Below are 14,690 nucleotides of genomic sequence, written 5' to 3'. Positions count from 1 at the left end.
GTTGGCAGCCTGTTTCCATTAATGCACTGAGAGCCCAGGACATGGTATGGCCACAAGGTCACCTATGAAGAATCCTACACTGGACGCCATATCTGGAATACCATCTGTGAGGTCTGAAGAGCAGATAAGCGACTATGTAGAGAACGGACACACTGCAAGAACACATACTGCAACAGGACTTCACCTTCTCTCGCTTTCTTCAGTTCAAGTCTTTCCTTTTGTAAAGACTTTTCCAGTCTTGAGCGATGTTCATATACCACTGGAAAAGAACAAAAAAAAATACCATCTTTAGTTTTATGACACAATGAATAAACATCCATTCATTTGATGGCAACATTTCTTGGCAAAATGAAGTGATTGGTGGGGTTTTCTAGAGCTGGCCATCTTATCTAAGTGCCTCCATGTAATAACGAACCCTCCTCCTTAATTTTGATATGGAACTACTAGGGAGAAAAAAACGTTTTAGAATCTAGTTATGCAATCATATAGTTTCATTCAGGCAGAAACACACTTGAAGGGGCTGGCTCATCCGGACAAGCTTTTTCCACAAGACCAACATGTACATGCCATACAGATAGGTGGCGTTCCCTGCTCAGGATTCCCCCTCTGAGCCAGAGTAGTTTACTGCTCGTTGCCTAGGTTACCAGCGCACTTGCAAGCTTCTAGCCTCGTTCTCCTCTGAAGCTGGCTGGATTGCAGCATGGGAGTTGCTACAGTTCGGACCAGCAGCAGCATGGCCGTGCCACTGACCCGAACTGTTCTGTTCAACAGTGCACAGTGCTGTGGCAAGCCAGACGGCAGGGGAGCAGGGTGCTCCTGAAGGTGACGCAAACCCTTTAAGCTTGATCTCGATAAAAATAAGCTTTACCTACGACGCCCCAGCGATGCCTATCCTGCTGCCACCAGTCCTTATTGACATGGCTGTCACGACTCTAGCACATGACTGCTGCAGCCAATCACTGAGCTTGGTGGTCTTATACAATCTATATATAACTAGCTTCAGTTCTAAGGGCGAAATATGCAGAAATTGTATAACATTATATTACTTACAGGGAACAATACCAACAGATATGAGGTTAATCTGCAGGTTCATACCTGGCCGCCATACTGAAAATGCAGGACTGGGAGAAAATAAACTTTAGACCTTCCGGGAGCCGCCAGCTTTCAGTCACATAAAGCCTTGCGATAAGAGCATGCCAAGAGCAGCGGCTCTTAGCATGCCCCGGCAATGACTGACAGCCAGCTCTGTACTGCAGAGCAAACGGTCAAAGTGCTGGGGCACCGGCACGCCTGTATTACTGAAAGCAGGTGGCTCCTGGCAGGAATAGAATTCATCCCAGGTGGCGCATTTTCAGTATGGTCGCTGGGCACCTTTCTATGGGCACTTTCCTCTCTATTAACCTGCATATTAGTCTTGTATCTGTTGGTAAATAGCGTAAATATTTTTTCAGTAATAAATGTTAAATTCCCTCATTTCTGATGTCTATTATATCACATAATCATTATATATTAAACACCTGTATTTGCGTCTGCATGTTCTAAAATGCGCTTAAAGAGCTGCACAGAATTTCACAGATCCTTGGCAATGAGACAGCACATTCCTCGTTATTTCTTTGGGATTGAAGGGGGCCTGCATAGCTCTACCCAATTCAGTGCACAATAGGGAATCATCACTCAAGTCTTCTGATTGATCACGTACCTGGTTCTTTGGAAAGTGAAGGAATAAATTGGCTAAGCCCTGAATCTAAAGAAGCTGTGCTATCAAGGCTTGATTTGTAATTAACAATTCTGTTGAAGACAATACTAGCTAATAATTTTATTTTAACTTTTTGAGCAATCTAAAAAAGAATAGATTTTGCAACTTGTTACACAAAAAGCTCGAAATCTGGATCAGCAAATGACACTTCTAATAATTACTACACCTCCTTTATATTCTAGTATCTGTAAGATGTCCTCAAAAAGATAAATTAAAGAAAGACACAATGTGGCCAGTCGTAAAATCATTGCATGGGCCGAAGTATGCAGTGGTGTAACCTGAATCTTGTTGACCCAATGCAAAATCTCCAACAGGGCCCCCAACGATCACAGGTCTTCAACAGCGCTGGTCTTCTCATAAGCTCCAAAAGAACCTATAGGGCCACCCAGGCTCCAGGACCCAAGGGTGACCCCTTACACCTAATATATAGTGACATGTAAAAGTTTGGGCACCCCTGGTCAAAATTACTGTTATTGTCAACAGTTAAAACAAGTTGAAGATGAAATGACCTCTAGAAGGCCAAAAGGTAAAGATGACACATTTCCTTTGTATTTTAGGCAAACAAATATATATTTTTCAGTTGTTAGTGGGGGAAACATATAGGCATATTGTCAATGCACACAGATTTTATTAATATAGCCTTATTTTTTACGTTTGGCGACAGATATTCTTTTGTATCAGTTCATATTCCTTCAGCCACCTGCGTATCTGACTGACTGAATTGAAGTCAATGGGTGAAAAACGCATCCAAAACGCATAAAGAACTGACATGCCGCAGATTTAAACGGACAGCAAATCCTAAAAGGAAAATTACTGATCATGTGCACAGCACTTTAGGATTCTCATTTACTTAGCTGGCATAAGGACTCCATTGTGTTTTGGGGCCAATTCCGTGCGGAAAAAAAGCCACAAATATGCACTAAAAACGCACAGTGTGCATGCAGCCTAAATAGTCCAAGTTGGTAAAGTGAGAAAAATATAGACGGAAATTAAATTCATGGGATCAAATAATTAAAAATTGGCATGTGCATATGTAGTCACCCCTTTTGCAAGCAATTGCCTTCATAAGTCACATGCTAAGTAAAAGGAAGTCCACCTGTCTGCAATCTAATGGTCACACAGTCTGTCAGTAAATATATGCATGTAGAAAAGCCGCGGAGACACCATCACGTGTTTCTCAACGCAAGCAATGAATAGCCAGGTCTTTCACCGGGAAGGAACAACCACGGGAAGGGCAGCATCCAATAAAGGAAAACCACCTATGCCAAAACATGGTATCCATCCACAGACAGCTGTTTCGGGGTATTTGCCCCTCATCAGTGTGGAGTAGGAAACTGGCTATTAGGAGCAGTGCCTGGTGAAAAGACTATAAACATAAGGATGAATGACCTCGGGGAGATCAAAACATCCAACACCGCAGAGACACCATCACGTGTTTCTCAACGCAGTGAGAGGCTGCGTTAAGCAAGAGGCACCACTAACCAAACACCGCCATGAAAGACCAAGGAGATCTCCAAACAAGTCAAGGACAAAGTTGTTGAGAAGTACAAGTCAGGGTTGGGTTATAAAAATTATATACATACATATACATATATATATATACACTCACCGGCCACTTTATTAGGTACACCTGTCCAACTTCTTGTTAACACTTAATTTCTAATCAGCCAATCACATGGCGGCAACTCAGTGCATTTAGGCATGTAGACATGGTCAAGACAATCTCCTGCAGTTCAAACCGAGCATCAGTATGGGGAAGAAAGGTGATTTGAGTGCCTTTGAACGTGGCATGGTTGTTGGTGCCAGAAGGGCTGGTCTGAGTATTTCAGAAACTGCTGATCTACTGGGATTTTCACGCACAACCATCTCTAGGGTTTACAGAGAATGGTCCGAAAAAGAAAAAAAATCCAGTGAGCGGCAGTTCTGTGGGCGGAAATGCCTTGTTGATGCCAGAGGTCAGAGGAGAATGGGCAGACTGGTTCGAGCTGATAGAAAGGCAACAGTGACTCAAATCGCCACCCGTTACAACCAAGGTAGGCCTAAGAGCATCTCTGAACGCACAGTGCGTCGAACTTTGAGGCAGATGGGCTACAGCAGCAGAAGACCACACCGGGTACCACTCCTTTCAGCTAAGAACAGGAAACTGAGGCTACAATTTGTACAAGCTCATCGAAATTGGACAGTAGAAGATTGGAAAAATGTTGCTTGGTCTGATGAGTCTCGATTTCTGCTGCGACATTCGGATGGTAGGGTCAGAATTTGGCGTAAACAACATGAAAGCATGGATCCATCCTGCCTTGTATGGAGCATCTTTGGGATGTGCAGCCGACAAATCTGCGGCAACTGTGTGATGCCATCATGTCAATATGGACCAAAATCTCTGAGGAATGCTTCCAGCACCTTGTTGAATCTATGCCACGAAGAATTGAGGCAGTTCTGAAGGCAAAAGGGGGTCCAACCCGTTACTAGCATGGTGTACCTAATAAAGTGGCCGGTGAGTGTATATACATACACACATATATATATATATATATATAACAGAACAAAAATTTGGACACCTTCTCATTTAAAGATTTTTCTGTATTTTCACAACTATGAAAATTGTACATTCACACTGAAGGCATCAAAGCTATGAATTCATACATGTGGAATTATATACTTAACAAAAAAAGTGTGAAACAACTGAATATATGTCTTATATTCTAGGTTCTTCAAAGAAGCCACAGTTTGCTTTGATGACTGCTTTGCACACTCTTGGCATTCTCTTGATGAGCTTCAAGAGGTAGTCACCGGGAATGGTTTTGACTTCACAGGTGTGCCCTGTCAGGTTTAATAAGTGGGATTTCTTGCCGTATAAATGGGGTTGGGACCATCAGTTGTGTTGTGCAGAAGTCTGGTGGATACACAGCTCATAGTCCTACTGAATAGACTGTTAGAATTTGTATTATGGCAAGAAAAAAGCAGCTAAGTAAAGAAAAACGAGTGGCAGTCATTACTTTAAGAAATGAAGGTCAGGCAGTCCGAAAAATTGGGAAAACTTTGAAAGTGTCCCCAACTGCAGTAGCAAAAACCATCAAGCGCTACAAAGAAACTGGCTCACATGAGGACCGCCCCAGGAAAGGAAGACCAAGAGTCACCTCTGCTTCTGAGGATAAGTTTATCCAAGTCACCAGCCTCAGAAATCGCAGGTTAACAGCAGCTCAGATTAGAGACCAGGTCAATGCCACAGAGTTCTAGCATCAGACACATCTCTACAACAAATGTTAAGGCTATGTGCACACGTAGGAAGGGTCCTCTGCGGGTTCTCCCGCAGCGGATTTGATAAATTTGCAGGGCAAAACCGCTGCGCTTATTCCTGCAGATTTATCGCGGTTTGTCTGGCGGTTTCCGCTGCGGGTTTACTCCTGCACTTATCTTACTATTGATGCTGCATATGCAGCATCAATAGTAATGTTAAAAATAATAAAAAAAATGGTTATACTCACCCTCCGACCTCCCGATCTCCTCGGCGCTGCACGCGGCGGTCCGGTTCCAAAGATGCTACGCGAGAAGGACCTTCGTGAGGTAACGGTCATGTGACCGCGATGTCATCGCAGGTCCTGCTCGCATAGCAACCCTGCGACCGGACGGCCGCGTGCAGCGCTGAGAGGTGAGTATATCATTTTTTATTTAATTTTTTTTTTTTTTACACAAATATGGTTCCCAGGGCCTGGAGGAGAGTCTCCTCTCCTCCACCCCGGGTACCATCCGCACATGATCCGCTTACTAAGTAAGCGGATCAATGCATTCCTATGTGTGCAGAATCACCGCGATTCCGCACAAAGTAGTGACATGCTGCGGATTGTAAACCGCTGCGTTCCCACGCGTTTTTTTCCGCAGCATGTGCACAGCGTTTTCGGTTTCCCATAGGTTTACATTGAACTGTAAACTCATGGGAAACTGCTGCGGACCCGCAGCAGCAGAAACGCTGCGGATCCGCAGCAAACTCCGCAACGTGTGCACATACCCTAAGAGGGGACTTTGTGCAACAGGCCTTCATTGTAAAATAGCTGCTAGGAAACCACTGCTAAAGGACAGGCAACAATTAGAAGAGACCTGTTAGGGCTAAAGAACACAAGGAATGGACATTAGACCAGCTGAAATCTGCTTTGGTCTGATGAGTCCAAATTTGAGATTTTTGGTTCCAACCACCGTCTTTGTGCGATGCAGAAAAGGTGAACGGATGGACTCTACATGCCTGGTTCTCACCATGAAGCATGGAGGAGGAGGTGTGATGGTGTGGGGGTGCTTTGCTGGTGACACTGTTGGGGTTTTATTTAAAATTGAAGGCATACTGAACCAGCATGGCTGCCACAGCATCTTGCAGCGGCATGCAATTCCATCCGGTTTGCGTTTAGTTGGACCATCATTTATTTTTCAACTTGACAATGACCCCAAACACACCTCCAGGCTGTGTAAGGGCTATTTGACCAAGAAGGAGAGTGATGAGGTGCTACGCCAGATGACCCGGCCTCCACAGTCACCAGACCTGAACCCAATCGAGATGGTTTGGGGTGAGCTGGGCGCAGAGTGAAGGCAAAAGGGCCAACAAGTGCTAAGCATCTCTGGGAACTCCTTCAAGATTGTTGGAAGACCATTCCTGGTGACTACCTCTTGAAGCTCATCAAGAGAATGCCAAAAGTGTGCAAAGCAGTCATCAAAGCAAAAGGTGGCTACTTTTATGAACCTAAAATATAAGACATATTTTCAGTTGTTTCACACTTTTTTGTTAAGTATATAATTCCACATGTGTTAATTCATAGTTTTGATGCCTTCAGTGTGAATTTACAATTTTCATAGTCATGAAAATACAGATAAATCTTTAAATGAGAAGGTGTGTCCAAACTTTTGGTCTGTACTGTATGTGTGTGTATATATATATATATATATATATATACACTCACCGGCCACTTTATTAGGTACACCATGCTAGTAACGGGTTGGACCCCCTTTTGCCTTCAGAACTGCCTCAATTCTTCGTGGCATAGATTCAACAAGGTGCTGGAAGCATTCCTCAGAGATTTTGGTCCATATTGACATGATGGCATCACACAGTTGCCGCAGATTTGTCGGCTGCACATCCCAAAGATGCTCCATACAAGGCAGGATGGATCCATGCTTTCATGTTGTTTACGCCAAATTCTGACCCTACCATCCGAATGTCGCAGCAGAAATCGAGACTCATCAGACCAAGCAACGTTTTTCCAATCTTCTACTGTCCAATTTCGATGAGCTTGTACAAATTGTAGCCTCAGTTTCCTGTTCTTAGCTGAAAGGAGTGGTACCCGGTGTGGTCTTCTGCTGCTGTAGCCCATCTGCCTCAAAGTTCGACGCACTGTGCGTTCAGAGATGCTCTTAGGCCTACCTTGGTTGTAACGGGTGGCGATTTGAGTCACTGTTGCCTTTCTATCAGCTCGAACCAGTCTGCCCATTCTCCTCTGACCTCTGGCATCAACAAGGCATTTCCGCCCACAGAACTGCCGCTCACTGGATTTTTTTTCTTTTTCGGACCATTCTCTGTAAACCCTAGAGATGGTTGTGCGTGAAAATCCCAGTAGATCAGCAGTTTCTGAAATACTCAGACCAGCCCTTCTGGCACCAACAACCATGCCACGTTCAAAGGCACTCAAATCACCTTTCTTCCCCATACTGATGCTCGGTTTGAACTGCAGGAGATTGTCTTGACCATGTCTACATGCCTAAATGCACTGAGTTGCCGCCATGTGATTGGCTGATTAGAAATTAAGTGTTAACAAGAAGTTGGACAGGTGTACCTAATAAAGTGGCCAGTGAGTGTATATCTAAAGCTGAATGTGTGTATGTATGTATGTATGTATGTATGTATGTATGTATGTATGTATGTATGTATGTATGTATGTATGTATGTGTGTGTGTGTGTGTGTATGTCCGGGATTGGCATCTGAACCGTCGCAGCTACAGCCACAAAATTTTGCAGTCACACGTCTGGACCCCGAGAGCGTCATAGGCTATGTTGTGAGGTGAAATTTTAACCCCGCGCTTTCCAATTCACCAAACAATTTTGCCCTTATCTACATAATGGGGAAAAAGTGAAAGGAAAAGTGTTGGAGGCGTCGCAGCTACAGGCACAAAATTTTGCACAGTCACACGTCTGGACTCCGAGAGCGTCAAAGCTATGTTGTGAGGTGAAATTTTAACCCCGCGCTTTCCAATTCACCAAACAATTTTGCCCCTATCTACATAATGGGGAAAAAGTGAAAGGAAAAGTGTTGGAGGCAAATTAACAGCTGCCAGATGTGAACAAGGGGGACTTAAAGAATGAGAGCGATGGCGCCAAAGAGTATATACTGTACAGTTGCTAAGGTGGGGCCCCAACATGGGATAATCACCACACCACCACGGGGATATGAACACACACACAAAATGCGCCACACACTACCACGTGCTCGAACACATATACCACCCTCAGCGCACATTTCACCACACAAACACCAACCTCGCCACATAAAAGTCGAAACACAAAAGTCGCCGCTCAAAACTCGCCACGCGCAAAACTCTCCACATGCAAAACTCGCCACACGTGCAAAACTCGCCACATGGAAAACTCGCCACACGCAAAACTTGCACACGCGGAAAAATTGCCACATGCACAAAAGTTGCATCACATGCAAAAGTTGCCTCACACAAAACTTGCACATACTCAAAAGGCACCACACACAAAACTCGCCACGCACAAAACTCGCCATGCGCAAAACTTGCTGCACACAACTTGCTACACTAACCTGTCACATGCAACTCGACACACAAAATGTTGCTACACGCATGTCGCCACACGCAACTCAACACACACAACTTGACACACGAAACTCGCCCTAAAACACACACGAGTCTGGTATTATCCTTCAAAAATAAAAATCTGATTAATAAGCAGACAAACTACAAGAGCAACAAAAGTACCATATAGGAATCCGGCAGCTGTCAGTCACATGACCAGTCTATTACGTGTATGTGTGAGCTAATATATACTGCCAGGGGGTGGGCTTCCTGTAGGCTGGGGATTTATCAGGCTGCCAATTTAGCTTACAAATACTGAGGTAAAAATACTGACCAAATAACGTGTGAACGAGGTCTAATACAGGAGGAGATGACATACAGATATATACTATATACAGGAGGAGATGACACACAGATATATACTATATACAGGAGATTACATACAGGTATATCTAATATATAAAGCTAAATGTGTGTATGTATGTATGTATGTATGTATGTGTGTGTGTCCGGTATTGGCATCTGCACCGTCGCAGCTACAGCCACAAAATTTTGCACAGTCACACGTCTGGACCCCGAGAGCGTCATAGGCTATGTTGTGAGGTGAAATTTTAACCCCGCGCGTTCCAATTCACCAAACAATTTTGCCCTTATCTACATAATGGGGAAAAAGTGAAGGGAAAAGTGTTGGAGGAAAAGTGACAGCTGCCAGATGTGAACAATGGGGACTTAAAGAATGAGAGCGATGGCGCCAAAGAGTATATACCGTACAGTTGCTAAGGTGGGGCCCCAACATGGGATAATCACCACACCACCACGGGGATATCAACACACACAAAATGCGCCACACACTACCACGTGCTCGAACACATATACCACCCTCAGCGCACATTTCACCACACATACACCAACCTCGCCACATAAAAGTCGAAACACAAAAGTCGCCGCTCAAAACTCGCCACGCGCAAAACTCTCCACATGCAAAACTCACCACACGTGCAAAACTCACCTCATGGAAAACTCGCCACACGCAAAACTTGCACACGCGGAAAAATTGCCACATGCACAAAAGTTGCAACACATGCAAAAGTTGCCTCACACAAAACTTGCACATACTCAAAAGGCACCACACATAAAACTCGCCACGCGCAAAACTCGCCATGCGCAAAACTTGCTGCACACAACTTGCTACACTTGCTAAGTGTTAGGGGGGAATGAGAGGTGTGAGGGGGAAAATGAGAGGTGTGAGGGGAAAATGAGAGGTGTGAGGGGGAAAATGAAAGATGTGATGGGGAAAATGAGAGGCGTGATGGGAAAATAAGAGAAGTGAGGTGCTATAACTAACCACAGATATTCACTATGCCCAGGCAACGCCGGGCTCTTCAGCTTATATATATATATATATATATATATATATATATATATATATATATATATATATATATATATATATATATATATATATATACTATATAACTGTCTAAGGGTCACTTCCGTATGTCCTTCTGTCTGTCTGTCACGGATATTCATTGGTCGCGGCCTCTGTCTGTCATGGAAATCCAAGTCGCTGATTGGTCGCGGCAAAACGGCCACGACCAATCAGCGATGGGCACAGTCCGGCGGCAAAATGGCCGCTCCTTACTCCCCGTAGTCAGTGCTCGCTCCATACTCCCCCGCAGTCAGCGTTCACACAGGGTTAATGGCAGCGGTAACGGACCGCGTTATGCCGCGGGTAACGCACTCAGTTACCGCTGCTATTAACCCTGTGTGACCAACTTTTTACTATTGATGCTGCCTATGCAGCATCAATAGTTAAAAGATCTAATGTTAAAAATAATAATTAAAAAAAAAAATAGTTATATACTCACCGTCCGTCGGCCCCTGGGATCCAGAACCGGCCTTTCCCACTCCTCGCGATGCCCCAGTGACCGCTCCATGTATTGCAGTCTCGCGAGATGATGACATAGCGGTCTCACGAGACCGCTACATCATCATCTCGCGAGACCGCAATGCACTCTTGGGACCGGAGCACGCGAGGAGCGTCGGTAACCGCTTTGCCTGGATCCGGGGCCAACGGAAGGGGAGTATATAACTATTTTTTATTTTAATTCTTTTTTTTAACAGGGATATGATGCCCATATTGCTATATACTACGTGGGCTGTGCAATATATTACGTGGGCTGTGCAATATACTACGTGAGCTATGCAATATACTACGTGGGCTGGGCAATATACTACGTGGGCTGGGAAATATACTACGTGGGCTGGGAAATATACTACGTGGGCTGGGAAATATACTACGTGGGCTGTGCTATTTACTACATGGCTGCGCAATATACTAAGTGGCTGTGCTATTTACTACGTGGGCTGTTATATACTACATGGCCGGCCGCGAAAAATCAGAGACAGGCGCAGTTTGGCCGTGAATCGGCGTGGGATTTGAACCACGCTTCGCTAATTGGTCACGGCCGGCCGAATCCTGTGTATTCAATGTATTATTCTAAAGTCTTCATAAATATATATATATATATATATATATATATATATATATATATATATATATATATATATATATATATATATATATATATATATATATACATATATATACACACACACACACATACACTAATCCCTGACGATCCCCCGGAGCACCATCAGATCCATTATCATCAAATGGAAAGAACATGGTACAACAACAAACTTTCCAAGAGTTTGCTGCCCACCAAAACTCTCAGCTATGCGAAGGGGGACATTAATCAGAGAGCACTTAGACCAAAGTTAACTCTAAAGGAGCTGCAGAGTTACCAATCAGAGACTGGGGTATCTGTCCATACAACGACAATAAGCCGTACACTCCATAAAAGGTGGCCTTTATGGAAGAGTGGGCAGAAAAAAAGCATTTACTTACACACAAAAATTGTAAGGCTCCTTCTGATTTTGCCAAAAGACATGCAAGAGGCTCTTCAAATGTATGAAGGAAGGTGCTGTGGTCAGATGAGACTAAAATTGAACTGACGCCAAACCAACACTGCTCATTACCCCAAGAACATCAACCACACAGTGAATCGTGGTGGCAGCATTATGCTGTGGGGATGTTTTTCGGCAGCAGGGACAGGGAAAATGGTCCGAGTCAGTAAGAAGATGGATGATGCGAAATACAGGGATATTCTTGCGCTAAACCTGTTTCAGTCTGTCAGTAATTTGAGACTAGGACAGAGGTTCACCTTCCAAAAAGACAATGACCCAAAGCATACTGCTAAAGCAACACTTGAGTGGTTTAAGGGAAACATGTTAATGTTTTGGAGTGGCCTAGTCAAAGCCCAGACATTAATCCAATTGAGAATCTCATGGTCAGACTTGAAGATTGCTGTTCACCAGAAGAAATCATCTAACTTGAAGAAGCTGGAGCAGTTTTGCCTTGAGGAATTGGCATAAATCCCAGTGGCACAATGTGGAAAGCTCACAAAGACTTATCCAAAGTGACTTGCAGCTGTAATTGCCGCAAAAGGAGGCTCTGCAAAGTACTGATTTAGGAGGGTGAATAGTTATGAACATTGAAGTTTTCAGTTATTTTGTCCAATTTGTTGTTTGTTTTACAATAAAAAGAAAACCCAATGGTCACAGTTTTAGGCATGACTAAACATGAAAAATGCTAAGGGGAATGTGTGAATTCTTTCACAAGCCACTATATTTATGCACATACATATACTGTATATGAGGTGTTATTTCACCTCAACAAATTTAAGAAACTAACCCATGGTTTACCAATGAGATGTACAGCAGCTCAGTCTAGATTCATAAACTAGAAGGGATGGAAATGTAAACTTTAACTCAAACCTACACCTGCTCTTTGCAAAGACATATCTCATTTTGTGACTACTAGATGTACTAAATTTCGTTGAAGAAGCAAATCTTTTAACACATTTTTCTCCAATCATGTCAGCGACCACATTTCTAAATTTATCTTGAATGACAGTCTTTATAAAATATGAATCCATGTTTTTAAACATGTCAAAATAATATTAGGTCTATAGAACTTAAGGGCATCTATAAACTCAAAACAGATATTAATTTCTAAAAAGGAAGATAAACATACCGTATATACTCATGTATAAGCCGAGTTTTTCATCATTTTTTTTGTGTGCTGAAAACGCCCCCCCCCCTCAGCTTATACACAAGTCACCGTTCCCAGAAAGCCAGCGGGGGAGTGGAGCGCCGGAGCCAGCGACTGTGTCTAAAGCCTGTGCTGCTGCTGTAATAGCGCACAGTGCCAGCTGCAGCCGCTGGCTTTCAGCACTCATCATACTCGCCTACCGGCGCGCCTTTGGTGCTGGCACTGCATCTCATTCCGGCTGCTGGCGCCTGCAGCTGTTCCAGCCGAGCGATCAAGTGGCACCACTCATTAAGGTAATGAATATGCACGCCTCTCCACAAATAGGCGTGGAGCGCATATTCATTACCTTAATGAGTGGGTCCACATAATTGCTCGGCTGGAAGAGCTACTGGAGGCTGGAACAAGATGCAGTGCCACCGAGGGAGCACAGGCAGGTAAATAAGATGTTTTTTTCTTTTGTTTTCTTTAACAGGATTCATACATAGGGATAAGGGGATAAGGAGCCATGCACACCAGGACAGGGACTGGGGAGCCTTGCACACCAGGACAGGGACTGGGGAGCCTTGCACACCAGGACAGGGACTGGGGAGCCATGCACACCAGGACAGGGACTGGGGAGCCATGCACACCAGGACAGGGACTGGGGAGCCATGCACACCAGGACAGGGACTGGGGAGCCATGCACACCAGGACAGGGACTGGGGAGCCATGCACACCAGGACAGGGACTGGGGAGCCATGCACACCAGGACAGGGACTGGGGAGCCATGCACACCAGGACAGGGACTGGGGAGCCATGCACACCAGGACAGGGACTGGGGAGCCATGCACACCAGGACAGGGACTGGGGAGCCACGCACACCAGGACAGGGACTGGGGAGCCATGCATACAACGATAGGGATGAGGGAACAATGCATACCTGGCTTATACTCGAGTCAATAAGCTTACCCAGTTTTTCATGGCAAAATTAGGTGCCTCGGCTTATACTTGGGTCGGCTTATACTCGAGTATATACAGTAAGTAAAGGATGTAGAAATTTATATTTGGTGTAATGTCTTCTGACTTTTAGGCCTTTTCCAAATTTTTTGTTGCAATTTATTGTAGATGGAAGATCTGAACCCTGGATGACCATGTTGAAATATCAACAAATTATATGAAGTTCCACCTTTTACTTTGGGTCCTAATCTTTTTGCTGCTTCTTCAAAAAAGTGAAAAGAAAAAACATTTTTTATATAAATAGCTACTACAGTGGTACTTGATAGTTTGTAAACCCTTCATAATTGTCCATATTTTTGTATAAAATTGACTTATTACTACATGAGATTTTCACACAAGCGCTAAAAGAAAATAAAGGGAGGCGCCGACCCTCTGCTTCTGTCCCTGATGGCTGCAGCTTCTTACTGTGAAATGAGACGTCATCATGGGGTGGTGAATAGAAGCAGGGTGAGTGACCCAGCGCTGCCCCCTGGTGATGATTCATTTGAGGGCAGTGATAGAAGCTGTGGAGCAGCGTTGGTGTCCCTCACCCTGCTGCTATCACCGCCCCTGATGATGATTTGTTTGAGGGTGATGATGGAAGCAGTGGGGAGGTGCTGGTGTCACTCACCTTTCCCCTATCACCAACCCCTGAAGCTCATTTGTTTGAGAGCAGCGATAGAAGCCTGCGGCAGCGCTGGTGACATTCACCCTGCTTCTATCATCGACCAGTGATGACGTCTCATTTCATAATAAGAACCTGCAGCTGGCGGGGACAGAAGTAGAGTGCCAGCACCTCAGTCATTTTTCCCACAGCTTCTATCAGTGCTAAAGAACCAGGACATGTTCAGAAGGCGGCAATGAAAAAGTGTAAGCTAGTAAGAGACTGCAGCGCTGACCCCTGATGGCATTAGTTTCCAGGTGGAGTGATAGATGCTGTGGGGAAGTGAGTGCAGCCCCAGCCTCCTCATGACACCTTAAGAAATGTCACAGGAAGTGAAGTAAAAAAAACAAACAAAAAACAGACACGTTTTTGGATTAGCTGTATAG

At 44.4% G+C, this 14,690-nt stretch overlaps 1 protein-coding gene across 4 annotated transcripts in view; it reads right to left on the bottom strand.

Moving 5' to 3' along the window:
* Window positions 1-14,690, bottom strand: part of GOLIM4 (golgi integral membrane protein 4) — a 134,033-nt gene that overhangs the window by 61,804 nt on the left and 57,539 nt on the right. For all 4 annotated transcript variants that reach the window (XM_077290604.1, XM_077290606.1, XM_077290603.1 and 1 more), the window contains exon 2: window positions 185-259. In XM_077290604.1, coding sequence (XP_077146719.1) covers window positions 185-259 — 75 coding nt within the window. The remainder of the gene's footprint in view (window positions 1-184; window positions 260-14,690) is intronic.

Source organism: Ranitomeya variabilis, chromosome 2 (genome assembly GCF_051348905.1).
Source record: "Ranitomeya variabilis isolate aRanVar5 chromosome 2, aRanVar5.hap1, whole genome shotgun sequence".
NCBI lineage: Eukaryota > Metazoa > Chordata > Amphibia > Anura > Dendrobatidae > Ranitomeya > Ranitomeya variabilis.
This window is presented reverse-complemented; position numbering and strand designations above follow the sequence as displayed.